The sequence below is a fragment of the Artemia sp. Qi Xiang Cuo genome, chromosome 21 (assembly GCF_049724085.1).
Source record: "Artemia sp. Qi Xiang Cuo chromosome 21, ASM4972408v1, whole genome shotgun sequence".
NCBI classification, from domain to species: Eukaryota; Metazoa; Arthropoda; class Branchiopoda; order Anostraca; family Artemiidae; genus Artemia; species Artemia sp. Qi Xiang Cuo.
Genome location: NC_142814.1, coordinates 48,339,886 through 48,362,458, shown reverse-complemented (window position 1 = coordinate 48,362,458; position 22,573 = coordinate 48,339,886). Strand labels below are relative to the sequence as shown.

Here is a 22,573-nt window from a genome sequence, read left to right as displayed (position 1 = left end):
AATATTAGAGATATACTCCAAGTATACAGAAAAATTATGCTCCTTTATGTGAGAGTTGTTTTAGGAAAAATGACTAGCATGGCCTAAAGACAAGACCACTAAAAGTTGGGAAGTCATAGTGATAATAGTCATTGTCACTTGTATGTCTAAAAATAAATTACTGTGTGCCATGAAGGCAAGGTATTTTCTGCAAAGGGGCCACTTTGTTTGAGAACAGAATAGCCAAAGAGAAAACTGTGACTTGACCTAAGGCTCCTGCCACGCTGGGGGTGGCGTAGAGATCGTCGCAACTCTTCTCCTCCAGGCTGACCGGTCTACTGCTATTAATGGGGCCTCTTCGACAGCGATGTTAGCTATCTCGAGGAATTTGTTGAGGCTATCCTTCCACCTTGTCTGAGGTCTGCCCCTCGGGTGAGACCAGCCATTAGCTTTAGCGTCAAAATCGTAGACTATTCGGGCTGGGGTTGTCGTCGGCATGCGCAGGAGGTGTCCGAACCATCTGAAAGTACGGTGCGCTATTTGGACGGAGAATGGCACTTGGGAGGTGAGTGCGAGCAACCTTGCGTTGCTTACAAAATCTTCCCATCAAAGTCCCTGAATCCGACGGAGCTGTTTCGTCTGGCAGACGTCTATCATTCTGATGATTGTTGATTTGAGAGGCCAGGTTTCCACTGCATAAAGGAGGACCGAGCCTACGGATGCATTATAAATTCGCATCTTCGTGTGTCTAGATACGTATATGCGGCATTCTCCAGAGATTGTTGAGCCTTCCGACGATAGACGAGGCTTTTGAAACTCGGCTGCACACCTCTTCCTCTATAGAGCCGTCATTAGACAACACGGAGCCAAGATAAGTGAAGTTATTTACAACTTCGACAGGAGCTCCGCAAACAATTATGTTCTCAGGGGGTGAGAATGGGCTTGGGGGCTCAATTGCCATTATCTTTGTCTTAAGCCAGTTTATTTTCAGCCCCACCTTTGCTGCCTCTTCCTGTAGGACTTCCAGAGCGTCAGTCAACTGGTCGATCGATTCAGCAACGAGAACAAGATAATCTATGAAGTCAGCGTCCGTGAGAATGTGATCTCCAATCTGCAAACAAAAGGATAGCTGATTTGTTGTTTGGGTTATGACATAGTCTATCACGCACTTGAACAGTTCCAGGGTAGCTGCACATCCCTGGTGTACACCGGTTTTGATGCCGAATGTCGTGCTCCGTTTGCTGTTGACTTGGACGCAACCCACGGTGTCTTCGTAAAGATTTTCAAACAACTTGCAGTATTAAAGAGAAAACTGTGGCCACAAATCAAAAAAAGTTCGGCAATACTATACGATATAATTAATTATTGTGTGTGCAGGTTCATAATAGTCCTTTTAGCTGTAGCTGATGACAAGAGAACTTAGAAATGCTATAAGAGATACCAGAAGGCAGTCATGGTAAGCAAACCTTCAGGGTGCAGGCACGAGTCAATTGATAGTGCCAAAACAGGTAAAAAGACAAATAGCTAAATTTCTAGCTTATCAGATCTAAGCTGTAAATGGAGCCTTATCCCAAAAGGACATTAAAGCTGAAAAAAAGGGATTACAGACAAAACGTTATAAAACTGTCTCAAGTGCCTAAAAAATTCGAAAAGAATTAAAAAGCTCAAAAGTATAGATAAACAAACAGGCATATAGTAAGCTAACGACAGTTAATGTCACAGTTGGTTCGAAGTAGAACCAAAGTTGTAAAACAAAGATAAGAAAATAAATATAGTAGTATATGGAAAAGTTATATAATGGTAACAAATGTTGTTGAGAAAATATATACAGTTATAAAGATATTTTGAAAACTCTTTCTAAATATGGATTTGTTATCATAAAAAAAAATTGTAAATATATAAATTTTAATAGCAAAATCATGTTATTTGAACTATTTCCAACCCCTTAAATAAAGGCTAATCACAGTTATCAGTTATAGTGTATAAATCTATTTGTCTATTGTTTTTTTCGTAAATATTTTAATTGCAGTTAAGACTTATCAGATAAAAGTCTTGACAGACTTATTTAAAAGTTTTACAAAGAACAAATATTGAAGTGATTAAATGAATTATTTGGGTACATAATTATTATTTGTTTTTAACAATTAAGTTATGCATCAACATAACTTCTTTAAATATATATATATATATATATATATATATATATATATATATATATATATATATATATATATATATATATATATATATATATATATATATATATATATATATATATATATATATATATATATATATATATATATATATATATATATATATATATATATATATATATATATATATATATATAAAATATATATATATATGTTTATATATTATATATATATATATTTAACCTAAACTATCCATGTAAATATAGTGAATTAATAAGTTGAGTAGTTTTTTTTATTTTACTTTTTGTATCACTCAAGAAGTATTCTAAATTAATACTTTATAAGCAATTAACAAAACAATAATTGGAATTAATTCTAATGCTAATCTATTCCGTGTTTTATCTTTTTAATGCTTTAAGTTTTTACCAGTAGTTAAATATCCTATCTAGTTTTGCGACTTAAAAATTACTTGTGTAAGTTATTACACTATGCTTATATATATATATATATATATATATATATATATATATATATATATATATATATATATATATATATATATATATATATATATATATATATATATATATATATATATATATATATATCTATATATATATATATATATACATACTATGTTTAATTTTCTTTAAGTTTTAACTAGTAATATAATGTTATATATAAATTTTTGACTTCGAGTCAACGTATAAATATTTTTTTATTGTGAAACAATCTGTTTGTGTATCTGTTTCAACTGTTTCAACTTAATAATCCTATATTAAGTTGAAGAGGATAATGAAACAAGTCGCCAGCAAGAAACATAATGTTTCGATTTAATTAGCGTTATTTGTAGAGTAATTAAAAGAGAGAAAACTAATTAAAAGTAATTAAACTTTACAAATTGAGTGTTTCTTTCTTCTGTATATGTAAAAAATTATGCTTTATGTGTATTCTAATGTGAATATTTATTTTAGATACAGCCATAGCTTTTTTTCGGAAATTAAATTTTTCATAACATCCTTTCGGATCCATTTTTTGTCAATCATTTTTTGAATCCCTTTATTACAAGTTCATCAGAAAGTGAGATAAAATCAGAACTTAATTTTGGCCTAAAGAATGTGCTACATAGCCTCAAGGCTGTATGTTATTGAAATATGTGAAAATGCTTTGTGCTGGAAAAATATATAAAAATTGAAAAACAAAAATTATTATGTGTAATTTATCCAAGGCATTTCTAAACCTGAAAAATAAACGGTATATCAACCACATCACACAGATAAATTAAATTATTAATGGGAATTAAATTTAAACCTAAATAATTCATAAATATTTCTAATATAACTTGAAATCTAATTTAAGCAGAGCCACTAATATAATGCTTAAGCTGCTTGGGGTCAAGCTAAAACAGAAGATGCATATGAAAAGGGTAAACAGAGTATTTTCCAGTCCTAGAGACATAGAAAAAAAGAAACAAGGATGAATTTCAAATTGAAATCATTCGACAAAAAAAAACTGAACATGGCCTATAATGGACTAGAAACATGACCCTAAGGAAACCCACTGAGGGTATATGCAAAGAATGACCCAAAGATGGCAGCATGTAACTATGTACAAAATTAAGTTGTTTTAAAAGTAAAATATGGAGAGTTGGGACAACTCTTCTTTAAATGGGGAGTACTGTGCTGTGCTAGCCTTCTAATTAAGTCAATTTGGAATTTAGTAAAAATATATTAAGACGCAAATACAAAGTTTAGAAATACCACTTTTTGTTGAGATAAGGAACATATCCTGCCAAGTTTCTGCTTAACGGGATATTGAGATATCGTCACTTCCTAGCTATTGCGTCGGTTGGGTACAGGAAGGTGTGGTTGATAAAAATGTATAAAAGATACATTTTATGGGAAGGGGCAGACGGATACTAACTTTATGCTGGACTGACCTCTGGTCCGTTGTTTTAGAAATACCTAGGAATCTTGTCGGATCATTGTAAGTGTCTAAGTATCTTATATATATATATATATATATATATATATATATATATATATATATATATATATATATATATATATATATATATATATATATATATATATATATATATATTATTGTAGTTTTCTGAGACTTGTAGTCTACTTGGGACAGCCAGTCCCAGTAGAATATATATATCTGGTATTATTATATGTTAACTGAATAAAAGTTAACTTAACTGAGTGTATTGTGTTATAGCCGACCTTTCTACGATCTATCTTTAGCCTCTCGAAAATACCCCAACTGGAACGCCTGATTAATCCGGTCACAGCCTAAGGCACGCTACCAGAGATTAAATATCTTAAGGACATAGTCTACATCTCGTATAAAGGGAGACTAAAGGCATTTACTACTACATCACTTCAATACCATAAAAACCACGTTACCACATGGCTTTCTCAAAATTTTGATTGGATATATTTCAGGAATGATGGGCTTGGGGGGGGGGCTAGTTGCCCTCCAATCACTTTCGACTATATAAAAGGGCACTAACCCTTTGAATTTCCAATCGAATGAGCCTTTTTTGAAGTTTCTATGACAACACCTTCTATAAAATCCTTATATGCCCCCAGGCCATAACTTAAAACCCTTACCCGAAGGGTTGTGGGGGAGTGTGCTCCTTAAATACATATTTTCTATCTAGAAATCAACTACGCTGAACATAATGGCTGTCTCAAAATTTTGATTGGATGTGTTTGGGGGAATGATGGGCGTTGGGGGGGGGGGGCTAATTGCCCCCCAATCACTTTTGACTATTAAAAAGGGCACTAGCCCTTTGAATTTCTAATCGAATGAGCCTTTTTTGAAGTTTCTAAGACAACGCCTTCTATAAAAACCTTATATGCCCCCAGGGCATAACTTAAAACCCTTGCCCCGAGTGTTGTGGGGGAGTTTCCTCCTCAAAAAGATATTTTCTATCTGGAAATCAACTAGGCTGAACAAAATGGCTGGTTTCAAAATTTTGTGGTAGTTTCAAAATTTTGATTGGATATGATTGTGGGAATGATGGGCCCGGGGGGAGGGGCTAGTTGCCCTCCAATCACTTTCGACTATTAAAAAGGGCACTATCCCTTTGAATGTCAAATCAAATGAGCCTTTTTTGAAGTTTCTACGACAACACCTTCTATAAAAACCTTATATACCTCCAGGGCATAACTTGAAACTCTTGCCCTGAGGGTTGAGGGGAAGTGTTCTTCTCAAAAACATATTTTCCATCTGAAAATCAACTACGCTGAATAAAATGGCTATCTCAAAATTTTGATTGGATGTGTATGGGGAATTGAAGGGCGTTGGAGGGGGGGGTAGTTGCCCTCCAATCACTTTCGACTTTTAAAAAGGGCAGTAGCCCTTTGAATTTCCAATCAAATGAGCCTGTTTAGAAGTTTCTACGACAACGCCATCTATAAAAAGCCTTATATGGCCCCAGGGCATAACTTAAAACCCTTGCCCTAAGGGTTGTGGGGGAGTTTCCTCCTCAAAAATATATTTTCTATCTGGAAATCAGTTACTTTGAACAAAATGGCTATCTAAAAATTTTGATTGGATGTATTTGGGGGAGTGATGGGCGTGGGGGGGGGGCTATTTGCCCTCCATTCACTTTTCGATTATTAAAAAGGGCACTAGTCCTTTGAATTTCCAATCGATTGAGCATTTTTTGAAGTTTCTACGACAACGCCTTCTATAAAAACCTTATATGCCCTCAGGGAATAACTTAAAACCCTTGCCCTGAGGGTTGTGGGGGTTTGTCCTCCATAAATACATATTTTCTGTCTGGAAATCAACTACGCTAAAAATAATGACTGTCTCAAAATTTTGATTGGATGTGTTTGGGGGAATGATGGGCGTGGGGGGGGGGCTAGTTGCCCTCCAATCTCTTTCGAATATTAAAAAGGGCACTAGCCCGTTGAATTTCTAATCGAATGAGCCTTTTTTGAAGTTTCTACGACAACACCTTCTATAAAAAACCTTATATGCCCCCAGGGCATAACTAAAAACCCTTGCCCTGAGGGTTGTGGGGGTTTTTCCTGCTAAAAAACATATTTTCTATGAGGAAATCAACTGCACTGAAAAAATGGCTATCTCAAAATTTTGATTGGATGTGTTTGGGGGAATGAATGGTGTGGGGGGGGGGGGGGCTAGTTGCCCACCAATCACTGTCGACTATTAAAAAGGGCACTGTCTCTTTGAATTTCCAATCGAATGAGCCTTTTTTGAAGTTTCTGAGACAACACCTTCTATAAAAACCTTATATGCCCCTAGGGCATAACTTAAAACCCTTGCCCTGCGGGTTGTGGGGAAGTGTCCTTCTCAAAAACATATTTTTCATCTGGAAATCAACTACGTTGAATAAAATGGCTATCTCAAAATTTTGATTGGATGTGTTTGGGGAAATGATGGGCGTGGGGGGGGGGGTAGTTGCCCTCCCATCACATTCGACTATTAAAAAGGGCAGTAGCCCTTTGAATTTTCAATCGAATGAGGCTGTTTTGAAGTTTCTATGACAACGCCTTCTATAAAAAGCCTTATATGCCCCCAGGGCATAACTTAAAACCCTTGCCCTAAGGGTTGTGGGGGACTATCCTCCTCAAAATATATTTTCTATCTGGAAATCAACTACTTTGAACAAAATGGCTATCTCAAAATTTTGATTGGAATGATGGGCGTGGGGGGGAGGGCTTGTTGCCCTCCAATCACTATTGACTATTAGATAGGACACTAGAACTCTCGATTTCCAATTGAATGAGCCCCCTTTGAAGTTTCTACGACAACCCCTTTCATAGGAAGTGCCTCTTGGAAAAAATAATAAATACATAAAACATATGAGCCGTATGGCCTTTATTATAGGCAATGCTACAGCGTTGCCTCTGATAGCTGACTTTTTGGTGTTGATTCAACCAAATTCTATATTTTTGGTGAAGGATCATACATCAACTTAATTTAATTAACCAAACACTTGAAAAACTATAGGTCTCTTCATTCGCCTGCGCATCCGGGGGACTGATTGGTCATGTTTAAATCCTTTGGCACGGTAATCTGCCTTTAGACTACAAGTGGCGAAGCCTATTAAGCTTAGATCACTTGTTCGCCAGTGAGTACAAGCAAATTCAGTCTCCTATTTTGCATAAAAGTCCAGTGGACATTTTCCGTCACGCTTCAACCCAAAATCAATCCAAAGGTTCATCCCTTAGTTGTATAACTACCTTTCTTAGTTTTGCCCTGTGAATGATATATGGACGAATGATGAATGATAGACTCATCTATCAGCAAGTGAAACAATATTGTTTAATACAATCCTAAAAAGGGGTCATGCCAAATTTGCCTCTCACTCACTCGTACTATCGGTTTTTATTTTCTACAATTAAACCTTGGCTTGATGCCAAGATGTGGAAAATGTCAAGGGGACTCCTCCTGACATTTTTTAGAACATCTCCTTAACACCCTTAGCCTAAGAATAGTATTAGTACTAGTATTAAAAGAAAAAGTAGTAAGGGTAGTATGTGCGTATAGTACCTTTTGGTTGGTTCAGCCTGCGCTGAAAGTTTTAACTCGATGCTCTAAAATGAACTTTTCTTGATAACATTCCCTGAAAGTTTCATTCTAATACCCTGAGCTTCGGTAGTAATAGATATAGTCGTCATAGTAGTCGTTGTAGCAGTAGCAATCGTAGAAGTGCCAGAAGTTGTAGAAGCATTATTACTTTTAGTAATTGTAGTAGCATGCACATTTTGTATTTTGCTTAGTTAAGCACCCCCCTCAACATGTCCTGAAATATTCAACTTAATTCCATAGACTATTCCTGGGATACTGGTGATACAAATTTTTGTCAACATTCTTGTATATAGTATTATTATTATTATTTATTGGAAAACCCGTCATACAAAAAATGAAAAGACGGAGCAATAAGAAAAAAATGCAATACAAATAAACTTAGGAGTTATACATGTGGTATCATATCAACTAGTGTAAATATGACAAGAAATGGTAAAAAAAATTAAACAACACTTTCGCCCGCTGGTCTTGAACTCAGATCACTCTCAACAAATGATTCATTTACGCCGATATACATAAATAACAGAAACAAGGAAATTATTCAATCACGGATCCTTTTACAACTTTACTTAAAGCAATATGTTTAAAAGAACCGATAATTAATAAACAATTAAATTATTAGTAATATACACAATATATTATCAAATAAAAAAAATTGACACCAAAATTGAGAATAACCAGTGTCACTTAAATTGGACTCATAAGAAAAGAGACTAAATCATCAGTCAGTTTAAAAACCGCAACAATTACACTAAGCGTGAAAACAAACAATTAAAAAAAACAAAAAAACACACAACAAATACATCTTAACTAATACTGACGGTATACTGACGGCCAATACTGACAACCATGGATGGTTCAACTTCATTAAACGGGAATTATAGGCCCGAATTCGCTTTTCCATAGCTAGAATGGGGTCAGAAATGCTAAATTTTCTAATTAGATAAGAGTTACGGGTCCAAGAGGGAAAACGTAAAAGATATTTTGCAAACCAGAAGAAGACTGAATGAATTTTTGACTTGTCAGAATTTGTGAGTATTTTCCAAAACGTCGATATGTACAGATAATGGGGTGGAGCGACAGAGTTGAAAAGTTTCGATTACTAAATATAAATATCAGTATATGTACGAGATTTCTGCTTGTTTTGAGTTTGAGTCGGCTATTTGTTGTAATTTCTGTTCGTTTTGGGTTTCATTTATTTATCGATATTGATTTGTGGTAGTTTCACACTTCGTAGATTATTTGATTTTATTTTTGCTCATTTTCTGTTTAATGGAGTTCTTTACTTTTCTTTGAAAAACATATTTTGTGGAAAAAGTTTTTTAATTAATTTCTGTTCGTTTTATATTGACATAGTCTTTTCAGGGAAAAAGAAAATAATACTTTAAATCTTTTCGGTTTTTTAAGACTTTATAGTTTGGCCTGCTATTTGTATGCTGGGAAAAATATTCAGCAATTTTTAACAAGATACACCCTTTTAAAAACCTGGACACAAATAGTACTGTTTAATTTAGTTTCATACCTCTTCTAGATGACCTGAAACGGAAAACTTGATACCATTCACAAAAAAAATCTGTTTACTATCTTTGATAGCTTGGATGCACTTACACTTTTGATTTAATCTTAAGGCAACATTTATTTTCTAAACATGATGGGAAAATGGGAGGGTGGCTTGGGAGGTGGATTAATTATCTTCGAATCACTTTTAACTATTAAAAAGGGCATCATCCCTTTCTATTTTCAATCGAATCAGCCCTTTTCGAAATTTTTACGACAACTACTTCGATACGAAGTGCCCGTGTCTAAAAAACAACAAAAAATAATACATTATACCCACATCGATCTTTACTATAAAAATGTCAAGCCTTCCAATTACTTTCGACTATTAAAAGGGCACTAGGCCTTTCGATTTCCAATCGAATGAGAACTTTTTGAGTTTCTACGACAACGCTTTCTAAAAACACCCTATATGCTCAATAGCATAAATTACAACCCTTACCCTAAGGGCTATTAGGGTGTTTGTCATCCTCTAAGACCTAATTTACAGAACTTTCAACTACATTAAGCAAAATGGCTATCTCAAAATTTTGATTGGATGTGTTTGGGGAAATGGTGGGCGTGAAAGGGGCGGTAGTCACTCTCCAATCACTTTCAACTATTAAAAAGGCACCAGCCCTTTCAATTTCCAATCAAATGAGCCCTTTTGAAGTTTCTACGACAATATTTTCAATAAAGACCTTATATGCCCCCAAGACATAACTTACAACCATTGCCCTGAGGGCTGGGGCGGAAGTTGTCATCCTCAAAGACCTAATTTCCAGAACTTTTAACTACGTTGAACAAAATGGCTACCTGAAAATTTTGATTACATGTGTTTGGAGGAATGGTGGACGTGAGAGGGGGGTTAGTTACTCCGATCACTTTCGACTATTAAAAAGGGCACTAGCCCTCTCAATTTAAAATTGAATTAGCCTTTTTTGAGTTTCTACGTCAAAGCTTTCTAAAAACATCTTATATGCCCCAAGGGCGTAAATTCCAACCCTTGCTCTAAGGGCTATTAGGGTGGTTGTCATCCTCTAAGACCTAATTTACAGAACTTTCAACTACATTAAGCAAAATGGCTATCTCAAAATTTTGATTGGATGTGTTTGGGGAAATAGTGGGCGTTAAAGGGGCGGTAGTCACTCTCCAATCACTTTCAACTATTAAAAAGGCACCAGCCCTTTCAATTTCCAATCAAATGAGCCCTTTTGAAGTTTCTACGACAATATTTTCAATAAAGACCTTATATGCCCTCAGGGCATAACTTACAACCTTTGCCCTGGGGCTCTGGGGGGTTTGTCATCCTTAAATACATAATTTCCAGAACTTTCAACTACTTTGAACAAAATGGCTATCTATAAACTTTGATTGGGTGTTCTTGGGGAAATGGTGGGCGTGAGAGGGGGGTTAATTACTCTCCACTCACTTTCGACTATTAAAAGGGCAATTTCAATTTCCAATCATATGACCCCCTTTTGAAATTTCTGCAACAACTTCTACATAAACCTTATATGCACCCAGGGCATAACTTACAACTCTTGCACTGAGGGCTCTGAGGGAGTTATCCTCCTAAAATACCTAATTTTAAGAATTTTCAATTTCGTTGAACAAAATGGATATCTCAAAATTTTGATTGGATATGTTGGAGAAAATGGTGGGTGTGAAAGGGGGGCTAATTGCCCTTCAATCACTTTCAACTATAAAAAGGGCACTAGCCCTTTCAATATCCAATTGAATGAGCTAATTTGGAAGTTTCTATAAATCTCTTTCTATAAAAAACCTTATATGTTACCAGGGCATAACTTACAACCCTTGCCCTGAGGGCGGGGGGGGGGGGGGGGTTAGGGGTTTTAATCCTCAAAGACCTAATTTCCAAAACTTTCAACTACGTTGAATAAAATGGCTATGCAAAAATTTTGGTTGGATGTGTTTGGGGAAAAGGTGGGCGTGAGAGGGGGGTTAGTTGCCCTCAAATCACTTTCGACTATTAAAGAAGGCACTAGCCCTTTGAATTTCCAATCGAATGAGCTCCTTTTCTAGTTTCTACGACAAAGATTTCAATAAAAACCTTATATGCCCCCAGGGCATAAGTTAAAATCCTTGCCCTGAAGACTGTGAGGGGAGTGTCCAGCTCAAAGGTAAAATTTCCTGAACTTTAAAATGCGTGGAATAAAATGACTATCTCAGAATTTTGATTGGATGTGTTTGGGGAAAAAGTGGGCGTGAGAGGGGTGTTAGTTGCCCTCCAGTCACTTTCAACTATTTAAAAGGCGCTAGCCCTTTGATTTTCCAATTGAATAAGCCTTGTTTGAAGTTTCTACTACAATATTTTCTATAAAAACCTTATATGCCCCCAGGGAATAACTTACAACTCTTGCCCTGAAGGCTGTGAGGGAGTGTCCTCCTCAAAACATAATTTCTATCTTGAAACAAACTACGCTGAACAAAATGGCTATCTCGTAATTTTGATTGCATATGTTTCGGGAAATGGTGGGCGTGGAAGGGGTGTTAGTTACCTTCCAATCACTTTCAAATATCAAAAAGGGCACAAGCCACTCCAATTTCCAATTGAATGAGCTCTTTTCGAAGTTTCTACGACAACTTCTTCGATACGAAGTAACCCTGGTCTAAAGGAAAAAATAATAAAAATAAAACATCGTTCTTATAATGTCTCCAGGGCATAACTTAAAACCCTTGCCCTGAGGATTGTGGGGGAGTGTCCTCCTCAAAAACATATTTTCTATGAGAAAATCAACTATGTTGAACAAAATGGCTATCTCAAAATTTTGATTGGATGTTTTTGGGGAAATGGTGGGCATGGAAGGGGTGTTAGTTGCCTTCCAATCACTTTCGACTATTGAAAAAGGCATAAGCCACTCCGATTTCCAATAGAATGAGCCCTTTCCAAAGTTTCTATGACAACTCCTTCGATACGAAGTGCCCTGGTCTAAAACCATGAAATAAAAATAATACGTTGTGCCAACATCGTTCTTTATTTAGGCAGCGCTATTGCGCTGCCTATGATTGGGGCTTATTCAGCCAAAAGGAGCCACTTTAAATTGCGCAAAGAAGCATAGAGTTAAAAAAAAAAACTATTTTGAAAATTGAAAAATTTTGTAAGCTTAGCATCACCTAAGAAAAATACATTATACCAAAGAGGGGGATTTTGATAAAAAGGAAGCTATGCATAGCCTAAGAAAAATAAAAGGGAATAAACAAACAAATTGAGAGCGAAAATACTTCGGAAAATTAAACTGATATTCAACATTTAAGGTTAACATTACCGGACATTGAAGATATTATTGAAATGTTGCATTATGTGTAGTTGATAGTCATCATAGCAGTGGCATATCGTCATTTTGGTTGAGTGGCATTATTGAGTCTGCCACTCACGATTGTGAAAGTAAAGAAGTGTGTCATGACCAAATAACATTGAAATTTTAATGAAACTTGACACAGCTGTACCAATAATTTGGAACTTAGAAACCATTTTAAAATTAAAGATTAATGGCAGACGTATCTGCAAAAAAAGCACGTTCCAGCTCTCCTAGGAGATAAAAGGAAATATGTAGGCCAAATATGAACAATTATGGGTTAACCATTGAGTCGACGGAAAGCTCTCTTCCCTCAATACCAACAAAAGGTAATTCAATCTTAGGGTTACAATCTTTTAAAACACCCTTAAAAAGTGCAAAAATAGCTTCAGCGCTCGGCCAAACTAAATTTAAATCAACTCACAAAATGACTGATTCGTACGTTGGAGGTAACTTTCCAACAAGTTCACGAATAGCTAGGTCCCAAGTGCCAAAAGAGGGAAAGACCAGGATAGACACCAAAGGCAAAAGGAGTTATTCCCAGCAATTGAATATCTGGATAAAGAAAAAAAGTATTAGTTAACAGTTCTAAATTGACCACAAGAAAAGTTGCAGAAAAATAAGAATCGTGTCTTGTCGAGCGATTAATAAGACTGTGGTCAGATGTAGAAAAATTGCAACATTCACAATGGGCAAAATTTGAAGACGAATGCTTTGATACTCTGAAGTTGGCAATAGCCACAACTTGTTGATGCCAACCATGATGCCTGGAATGTTAACATTCTTATTTAATTTTCTTCATTTCGCATTTATTGTTTTTCGATAGATTTGTCGGCTGTAGTTTAATAGATGAAAAATAAGAAAAAATAATTATATTAAGATTTTTTCTTTTTTCATTTCTTTATTTATTTTTGTATTGTGACTGCAGCAGAGGGAACGAGCAAGATTGTTATTGATAAACTATTTGTTTTACCGCTTGCAATGGCTCTGTGCTTTGTTTCAAGTTACAACCAAGGAGTTTTAGGAGTCCCTAAGGAGTTTTAGGTAAGTCTTGAGTTCCTTTTGTTCATCCCCTAGGTTCAGTACCTTGCCATTCAGAGGCAACGCTATAGCGTTGCCTATAGTAAAGGCCACACGGCTCCAATGTTTTATTTTTTTCCCAGAGGCACTTCATATGGAAGGGGTCGTCGTATAAACTTCAAAGGGGGCTCATTTGATTGGAAATAGAGAGTTCTAGTGCCCTTTTTAATAGTTGAAAGTGATTGGAGGGTAACTAGCCCGCTCCCCCCCCCCAACCCCATGATTCCCAAAACACATCCAATCAAAATTTTGAGATAACCATTTTGTTCAGCGTAGTTGATTTCCAGATAGAAAATATATTTTTGAGGAGGACACTCCCCCACAACCCTCAGGGCAAGGTTTTTAAGTTATGCCCGGGGGGCATATAAGAACGATGTTGGCATAATACATTATTTATTATTTTTTTTTTCTTTAGAGAAGGGCACTTAACATCGAAGAAGTTGTCGTAGAAACTTCGAAAAGCCCTCATTCAATTGGAAATTAGAGTGGCCTGTGCCCTTTTCAATAGTCGAAAGTGATTGGAAGGCAACTAACACCCCTTCCCCGCCCGCAATTTCCACAAAAACATCCAATAAAAATTTTGAGATAGCCATTTTTTCAGCGTAATTGGTTTCCAGATAGAAATTATGTTTTTGAGGAGGACACTCCCCCACAGCCTTCAGGGCAAGGGTTGAAAGTTGTGCCCTGGGGGCATATAAAGTTTTTTTATAGAAGGTGTAGTCGTAGAAACTTCAAAAAAGGCTCATTCGATTGGAAACTCAAAGGGCTAGCACCATTTTTAATAGTCGAAAGTGATTGGAGGGCGACTAACCCCCCTCTCACGCCCACCTTTTCCCAAAACATATCCAATCAAAATTTTGAGATAGCCATTGTATTAAACGTAGTTTTAAGCTCTGGAAATTAGGTCTTTGAGGATGACAACCACCCACAGCCCTCAGGACAAGGGTTGTAAGTTATGCCCTGGGAACATATAAGGTTTTTTATAGACAGCGTTGTCGTAAAAACTTCAGAAAGGGCTCATTCGATTGCAAATTTAAATGGCTAGTTACCTTTTTGATAGTCAAAAGTGATTCTAAGGCAACTGACACCCCTTCCACGCCCACCATCTCCCCAAACACATTCAATCAAAATTTTGAGATAGCCATTTTGTCATCGTAATTGGTTTCCAGATAGAAATTATGTTTTTGAGGAGGACACTCCCCCACAGCCTTCAGGGCAAGGGTTGTAATTTGTGCCCCGGGGGCATATAAAGTTTTTTATAGAAGGCGTCGTCGTTGAAACTTAAAAAAAAGTCTTATTCGATTGGAAATTCAAAGGGCTAGTGCCTTTTTAATAGTCGAAAGTGATTGGAGGGTAACTGACCCCCTTCTCACTTCCACCTTTTCCCCAAACACATCCAAACAAAATTTTGAGACAGCCGTTTTATTGAACGTTGTTTTAAGTTCTGGAAATGATTTCATTGAGGATGACAACCCCCCACAGCCCTAAGGTCAAGGGTTGTAAGTTATGCCCTGGGGCCATATAAGGTTGTTTATAGACAGTGTTGTCTTAAAAACTTCAAAAAGGGCTCATTCGATTACAAATTTAAATGGCTAGTTACCTTTTTGATAGTCAAAAGTGATTCTAAGGCTACTGACACCCTTTCCACGGCCACCATTTCCCCAAACACATCCAATCAAAATTTTGATATTGCCAATTTGTTCAACGTAGTTAAAAGTTCTAGAAATTATGTGTTTGAGCAGGACACTCCCCCCACAGTCTTCAGGGGCAAGGGTTATAAGTTATGCCCTGGGGGCATATATGGTTCTTATGGAAGGAATGTTCGTATAAACTTCAGAGAGGGCTCATTTGATTGGAGATCGAAAGTTCTAGTTCACTTTTTAAGCGTTGAAAGATATTGTAGGGTAAACAGCTCCCCCCCCCAAACTCTTTTTTCCAAATGCATCCAATAGAAATTTTAATATAACTATTTTGTTAAAAATAGTTCAACGATCATATAACAAAAATTCCGGTGTCGACACAACACCCAGGGCCCGGGGACAGGCGTTGTAAGTTATGCCCTTGGGGCATATATGGGTCCTATTGAAGGGATGCTCGTATTAACTTCAAATAGGGCTCATTTGATTGGAAATTGAAAGTTCTAGTTCACTTTTTAAGAGTCAAAAGAGATTGGAGGGCACTTAGCCCCCGTCTCTCCACGTCCTTTTTACCTCAAAGCCATCCGATAAGAACTGTGAGATAGCTTTTTTCAAATAGGCCCCCTCTCCACGCCCTTTTTTCCTCAAACCCATCCGATAAGAACTGTGAGATAGCTTTTTTTAAAAATAGTTCAAAGACCTTATAACGAAAACTCTGGGGTCGACACAGCCCCCAGTGCCCGAGGGCAGGTAATGTAAGTTATGCCCTGGGGAATAATATGGTTCTTATTGAAGGGATGCTAGTAAAAACTTCAGAGATGGCTAATTTGATTGGAAATTAAAAGTTCTAGTTCAGTTTTTTTAGAGTCAAAAGAAATTAGAGGGCATCTAGCCCCCCTCCCTCCACGCCCTTTTTTCCTCAAACCCATCCAATAAGAACTGTGAGATAGCTTTTTTTTTAAAATAGTTCAAAGACCATATAACGAAAACTCCAGGGCCGACAGAGCCCCCCAGGGCCCGAGGGTAGGTTTTGTAAGTTTTGCCCTGGGAGAACAATATGGCTCTTATTGAAGGGATGCTCGTAAAAACTTCAGAGATGGCTCATTTGATTGGAAATTGAAAGTTCTAGTTCAGTTTTTTTAGAGTCAAAAGAGATTGGAGGGCAACTAGCCCCCCATACCCCATTTTTCCCAAATGCATCCAAAAAAATTGTGAGATAGCCATTAAGTTAAGAATTTCTCAAAAGTCAGATAACAAAAACTCAGATGTCATCACAACGCTGTGACGTCAGATGACGTCACAACGTTGTAAGTTATGCCCCAACGGCATGCATGGTTTTTATAAAAGGGATGCTCGTATAAATTTCATAGAGGACTCATTTGATTGGAAATTGAAAGTTCTACTTCACTTTTTAAGAGTCAAGAGAGTTAAGGATAACTAACCCCCCATACTCTTTTCTCCCCAAACCCATCCACTACAAATTTTGAGATAGCCAGTTTTTTTGGAAATTGTTCAAAAATTAATTAACAAAAACTCCCCTCAAGGCCAGGGGAATAGGCGTTGTAAGTGTTGTCCTGGGGGCGTATATAGTTCTTATGAAAGGGATGCTCGTATAAACTTCAGAGAGGGCTCATTTGACTGGAAATTTAAAGTTATAGTTCAATTTTAAGAGTTAAAATATATCCAAGGGCAACTAGCCCCCCCACACACCCTTTTTTCCCCAGCCAGTCCAATAAAATTTTTATAATAGCCATTTCATTAGAAATAGTTCAAAGGTCAGATAAGAAAAATTCCTGTATCGAAATTGAAAGTTGTAATTCACTTATAAAAAGTCAAAAGTGATTGGAGGGCAGCTAGCGTCCCCCCACACTCCATTTATTTATTTTTTCCCCAGAGGCACTTCATATAGAAGGGGTCGTCGTATAAACTTCAAAGGGGGCTAATTCGATTGGAAATTGAGAGTTCTAGTGTCCTTTTTAAGAGTCAAAAGTGATCGGAGGGCAACTGCCCCCCAAGCCCTTTTTACCCAAATAAATCTGATAAAAAATTTGAGGTAGGCCTTTTGTTAAAAATAGTTCAAAGATCATATAACAAAAACTCTTTTGCGGCTAGACCTTTCGTTAAAAATCGTACAAAGGTAAGATAAAAAAAACTAATGTGTCGACATAACCCCTCCCCCACAAGACCCGGGGCAGGCGTTGCAAGTATTGCTCTGGGGGCATATATGGTTCTTATGGAAGGTATGCTCGTATAAACTTCGGAGGGCTCATATGATTGGAAATTGAACGTTCTCGTTCACTTTTTAAGAGTCAAAAGAGATCGGAGGGCAACTAGCCCCCCTCTCCACTCCCTATTTTGCTCAAACCCGTCCGATTAGAACTTTGAGAGAGTCATTTCTTCAAATTAGTTCTAAGATCTGATAACAAAAACTACGGTGTCGACACATCTCCCAGGGCCCGGGGAGCCGGCATTGTAAGCTATATCCTGGGGCCGTATGTGGTTCTTATGAAAGGGTTGCACTTACAAACTTAACAGAGGGTTCATTTGAATGGAAATTAAAAGCTTTTGTTCATTTTCTCAGAGTGAAAAAAGATCGGATGGCGACTAGCCCCTCCCGCCCTCCAAGCCTTACGGTTTATCGGCTGGATAAACCCATCCGATAAAAATTTGAGGTCACCATTTTGATAAAAATAGTTCAACCATCAGATCTTAAAACACCAGGGTTGACACAACCCCCAGGGCCCAGGGACAGGCGTTGTAAGTATACTCTGGGAATATATATGGTTCTTATAGAATGGATACTCTTATAAACTTCAGAGACGGCTCATTTGATTGAAAATAGAAAGTTCTAGTTCACTTTTAAAGAATCAAAAGAGACTGAAGCTTAATTAGTCCCCCCCCACGCCCTTTTTCTTGAATTTTTTGCTTGAATTCAAACAAGTAAAAAAAATCCAATTTTTCTGAAAGAGACCGAAGCTTAATTAGTCCCCCCCCCCCCGCCCTTTTTCCCCACACCCATCTGATAAAAATTTTGAGATAGTAATTTTGTTAAAAATAGTTCAAACATCAGATAATAAAAACTCCGAGGTTGACACAAACCCATTTTATTACTTTGATATTGTTACTTTGATACCAGTTTTAATACTTTGATGAATATTTGATTTTTTTTTAAGTTTGATTTTGAAATAAGGAATTTTTAAAAAACAGAAGTTTTTTGCAATCAAAAACGAAAAAAAAATAATAAAAAAAAACTTTCCATAAAATAAGTCTTTCAAAGAAAAGTAAAGGCCATTTTAAACTTAAGCTGAGGAGAGTGTCCTGTTCAACGACATAATTTCCGGAAGTCTCAACTGCGTTGAACAGATTAGCAATCTCAAAATTTTGATTGGATGTGTTTGGGGAAATGGTGGACTTGGAAGGGGTGTTAGTTGCCTTCCAATCACTTTCGACTATTAAAAAGGGCACTAGCCATTTCAATTTCCAATCGAATTCTACGACAACACTTTCTAAAAATCTTATATGCCACCAGGGCATAACTTTCAATCCCTGCCCTGAGGGATGTGAGGGGGGGGGGGTTGTAAACCTCAAAAACCGAATTTCCAGAACTTTCAACTACGTTGAACAAAACAGCTATCTCAAATTTTTGATTAGATGTGTTGGGGGAAATGGTGGGCGTGGAAGGGGTGTTATCTGCCTTCCAATCACTTTCAAATATTAAAAAGGGCACTAGCTATTCCAATTTCTAATCAAATGAACCCTTTTCGAAGTTTCCGCGACAACTCCTTCGATACGAATGTTGATTGAATGTGTTTCGATAAATGGTGGGTGTGAGAGGGGGGTTAGCTGCCCTCCAATTCCTTTTGACTATTAAAAAGGGCACTAACCATTTCAATTTCCAATCGAACGAGCCCTTTTTGAAGTTTCTGCGACAATACTTTCTATGAAAACCTTATATGCCCTCAGAGCATAACTTATAACCCTTGCCGTGAGGGCTGTAGGGGTTGTCATCCTTAAAGACTTGATTTCCAGAACTTCCAACTACGTTGAACAAAATGACTGTCTCAAAATTTTGATTGGATATGTTTGGGGATATAGTGGGCGTGAGAGGGGGTTAGTTGCCCTCAAAAGACTTTCGACTATTAAAAAGGCCACTAGCTCTTTGAATTTCAAATCGAATAAGCCCTTTTTGAGGTTTCTACGAAAAAGTTTTTTTTTAAAGCCTTAAAAGCCTTATATTATTACGTATAAATGAAACTTAAAACGAACAGAACGCTAAAAATATACAATAAATATTAATATAAATTAATAAATAAATCTTGAAACCAGTGAAACTTAAATTCAATATGCAAATCAAGCTTGAAACTAACAAAAATCACTACAAACAAGAGTTTGGGTATGACCTCCTTCTCTCACTGTAAAAGTCTAAAACCTACTGCGTCATTGGCGCTTTATTGAAAATCAATTTTATCACAAATATTTTCTTTTGTACTTATTGTTGAAAATAAACATTAAAATTATAACAAAATTTTGAACTGATGAGCTTTCAGCAATTAATATCATTATACATAAAATATTCAGTTCAATTTATTAGCTCTTTTTAAAGTTGTTAAAGACAAATATAGTTTCACTACAAACAAGTGTTTGTATACTGCCTCCTTTCCTAACTGTAAATAAAAACCAAAAGCCTACTGCGTTCTTGGCGCTTAACTGAAAGCTAATTATATTACAAATATTTTCTTTTCCAGTTCTTACAATATTGAAAAAAAAAATAAAATTACAGTGATATAAATTCTTGAACTGAAGGATCTTTCAACAATTAATATCATTTTAAATAAAATGTTAAATTTGAGGATTTTTATATTATCCAATACTGTTCAAAACGATTAGATTTTTCATTAACGCGCCACTGACGCAGTAGGTTTCAAATTTTTACAGTGAGAGAAGGAGGTTATAAACAAACTCGGGTGAGGAGTGAGTTTTGTTCTTTTCAATCTTGATTTACATATTCAATTAAAGCTTTACTCGTTTTAAGATTTATTTATTAATATACATTAATATTTATTGTATGTTTGTTTGCATTGATTGTTTATTTAGTTTCTGTTCATTTTAAGTTTCATTTATACTTTATCAGAAAAATGTTTTTTTTTTCGTTTTAAGGTTGATTTTCATATTCAATCTAAGCATTACTCGCTTTAAGATTTATTTATTCATTTATATTATTACTCTTTGCATGTTTTTGCATTGGTTGTTTATTTAATTTCTGTTCGTTTTGGGTTTCATTTATTCTTTAATAGTAATTTCTAGTCGTTTTAAAAGTTTGAATTTTAAAAGGTATTTGTATCTGCTGAGCTTAAGTTTAAAATGGCCTTTACTTTTCTTTGAAAAAGTTGTTTTTCGGAAAGTTTGTTTTTATTAATTTTTTTTCGTTTTGGACTGAAAAAAGTTTTAAGTTTTCAAAAATTCCTTATTTTAAAATCAAACTTAAAAAAAAGATCAATTGTTCATCAAAGTATCAAAACTGGTATCAAAGTAACAATATCAAAGTAAAAAAAATGAGTTTGTGTCAACCTCGGAGTTTTTACTATCTGATATTTGAACTATTTTTAACAAAATGACTATCTCCAAATGTTTATCAGATGGGTGTGGGGAAAAAGGGCATGGGGGGGGGGACTAATTAAGCTTCGGTCTCTTTCAGAAAAATTGGATTTTTTTTTTACTTGTTTGAATTCAAGCAAAAAATTTTGTTGGAAATCAATTTCTTTTTTTACATTGCAGCTTTTCCACTTGAGACATGGCACCAAAAGTGCCGTTTTTAGTGTAATTTGAACTTGATGATGGTGGAATTTATATGAAAGACGTAGATATGTGCAATATCTTTTACAAGAGCACTAAAAGATCTGTCAATGGTGTTCTTGTAGCCTGCTAGTGTCACCCCTTGGGAAATGGCGCAAGAAATGCCATTTTAGTGCCATATGGCACTTGCAGATGGCAGAATTTATAAAAAGCCCGTAGATATGAGAGATAGCTTTAGATTGAGCGATTAAGAATCAATTTATGATGTTCTGGTAGCCCGCTATACATTTAAAAAAAAAAAAAAATAAAATAAAAAAAAAGGACGGGAAACAGATCAGTGCAACCGATGCAAAAAAAAAATTTCCTTTCTGTTCAGGGAGGGGGACTGTAACTTTCCTGTACAAGGTTTTAACCATGTTGATTCCATTGGCACACTTTTCATTTTGATCTGACGCCATTTTCAAGGGGGGTGAGGCTTTTTTCCGAAATCAACGTAAATTTCCTTCCGCAATAAACTTTTACTTTTAAGACGAACCGAAAAAATAGTTAACGTTCCTGAGTCAGAGTCAGATGGAAATTTTTTTCACTTAGCAGTTTTTTTCAAGACGCGTTTTTTACATTTTGGTTACTATGGGTTGTGCTTCGTTCTTTACTGATGCAGCTACCGCTGCAACCATGATAGCTTGCTTAGAAAGACTTTAAAAAATTAGCCTACAAAATGGCTGAAAAAAAACAACAGCAGATACCAATGTTCCCCATACGATATTTACGATACCAAAATGTACGATACCGATATGCGGGATATCGATACACCCGATACCACATACTGCCCTTCCCCAGGGACTATGAAGGGCCATATCATCATCAAAACCATATATATTGGACCTTTGAACTATGTTAAAGAAAATGGCTATCTAAAAATTTTTATAGGACTAGTTGGGGGGAGGGGGACTTTAGGGAGGGGAGGCTATTTGCCCTCCAATCTTTTTGGTTACTTACAAAGGGCACTTACGAATTTAATTCCCTTTCGAATTAGATATTACACGCATCTCTATGATGCTCTGGCCACCCCCTGGCCCTTCTAGAAAAAAAAAGAAAAAAGTGAGACAGATCAGTGCCACCCATGCAAAAAAGTCATTTTCCCTGGTGTTCAAGGTGGGGGACTGTAATCATCCCAAAAAGGGTTTTCGACCATGCTGATTCCAATGGGGTACTTTTTATTTCGACTCGAAGCCATTTTCAAGGGGTTTCAAGCTCTTTCTCGAAATCACCATAAATTTCTTTTCGCAATAAACTTTTACTTCTAACATTAACCGAAAAAATAGCTACCATTCCTGATTCAGTGTCAAATGGAAATTTTTTCTCACTAGACAGTTTTTTTGAAAACACGTTTTTCAACTTTTGATTACTATGGGCTGTGGTTCGCTCTTTACTAGGTTGCAGCTACCGCTGCAACCATGATAGGAGGTGTTAACCTTACTCCTGTTTTTGGTAA

The 22,573-nt window shown here is 36.2% G+C and overlaps 1 protein-coding gene across 1 annotated transcript; it reads right to left on the bottom strand.

Annotated features, from left to right (window-relative positions):
• Nucleotides 1-727: 727 nt before the first annotated feature.
• LOC148939650 (uncharacterized) lies at nucleotides 728-21,536 on the bottom strand. The gene is made up of 2 exons (XM_089106936.1): nucleotides 21,492-21,536; nucleotides 728-1,090 (listed from the first exon to the last, which is right to left on the bottom strand). Exons 1-2 carry the CDS (start codon nucleotides 21,534-21,536, stop codon nucleotides 728-730), a joined length of 408 nt encoding a protein of 135 aa, XP_088963062.1.
• Nucleotides 21,537-22,573: the final 1,037 nt, after the last annotated feature.

Coding starts and splice junctions, on each gene's coding strand:
- LOC148939650 (XM_089106936.1), bottom strand. CDS start 21,536: ATGGCGTCAGATCAAAATGAAAAGTGTGCCAATGGAATCAACATG. Junction 1,091..21,491: donor GTGCCAATGGAATCAACATG/GTTAAAACCTTG, acceptor TTTTGTTTGCAG/ATTGGAGATCACATTCTCAC.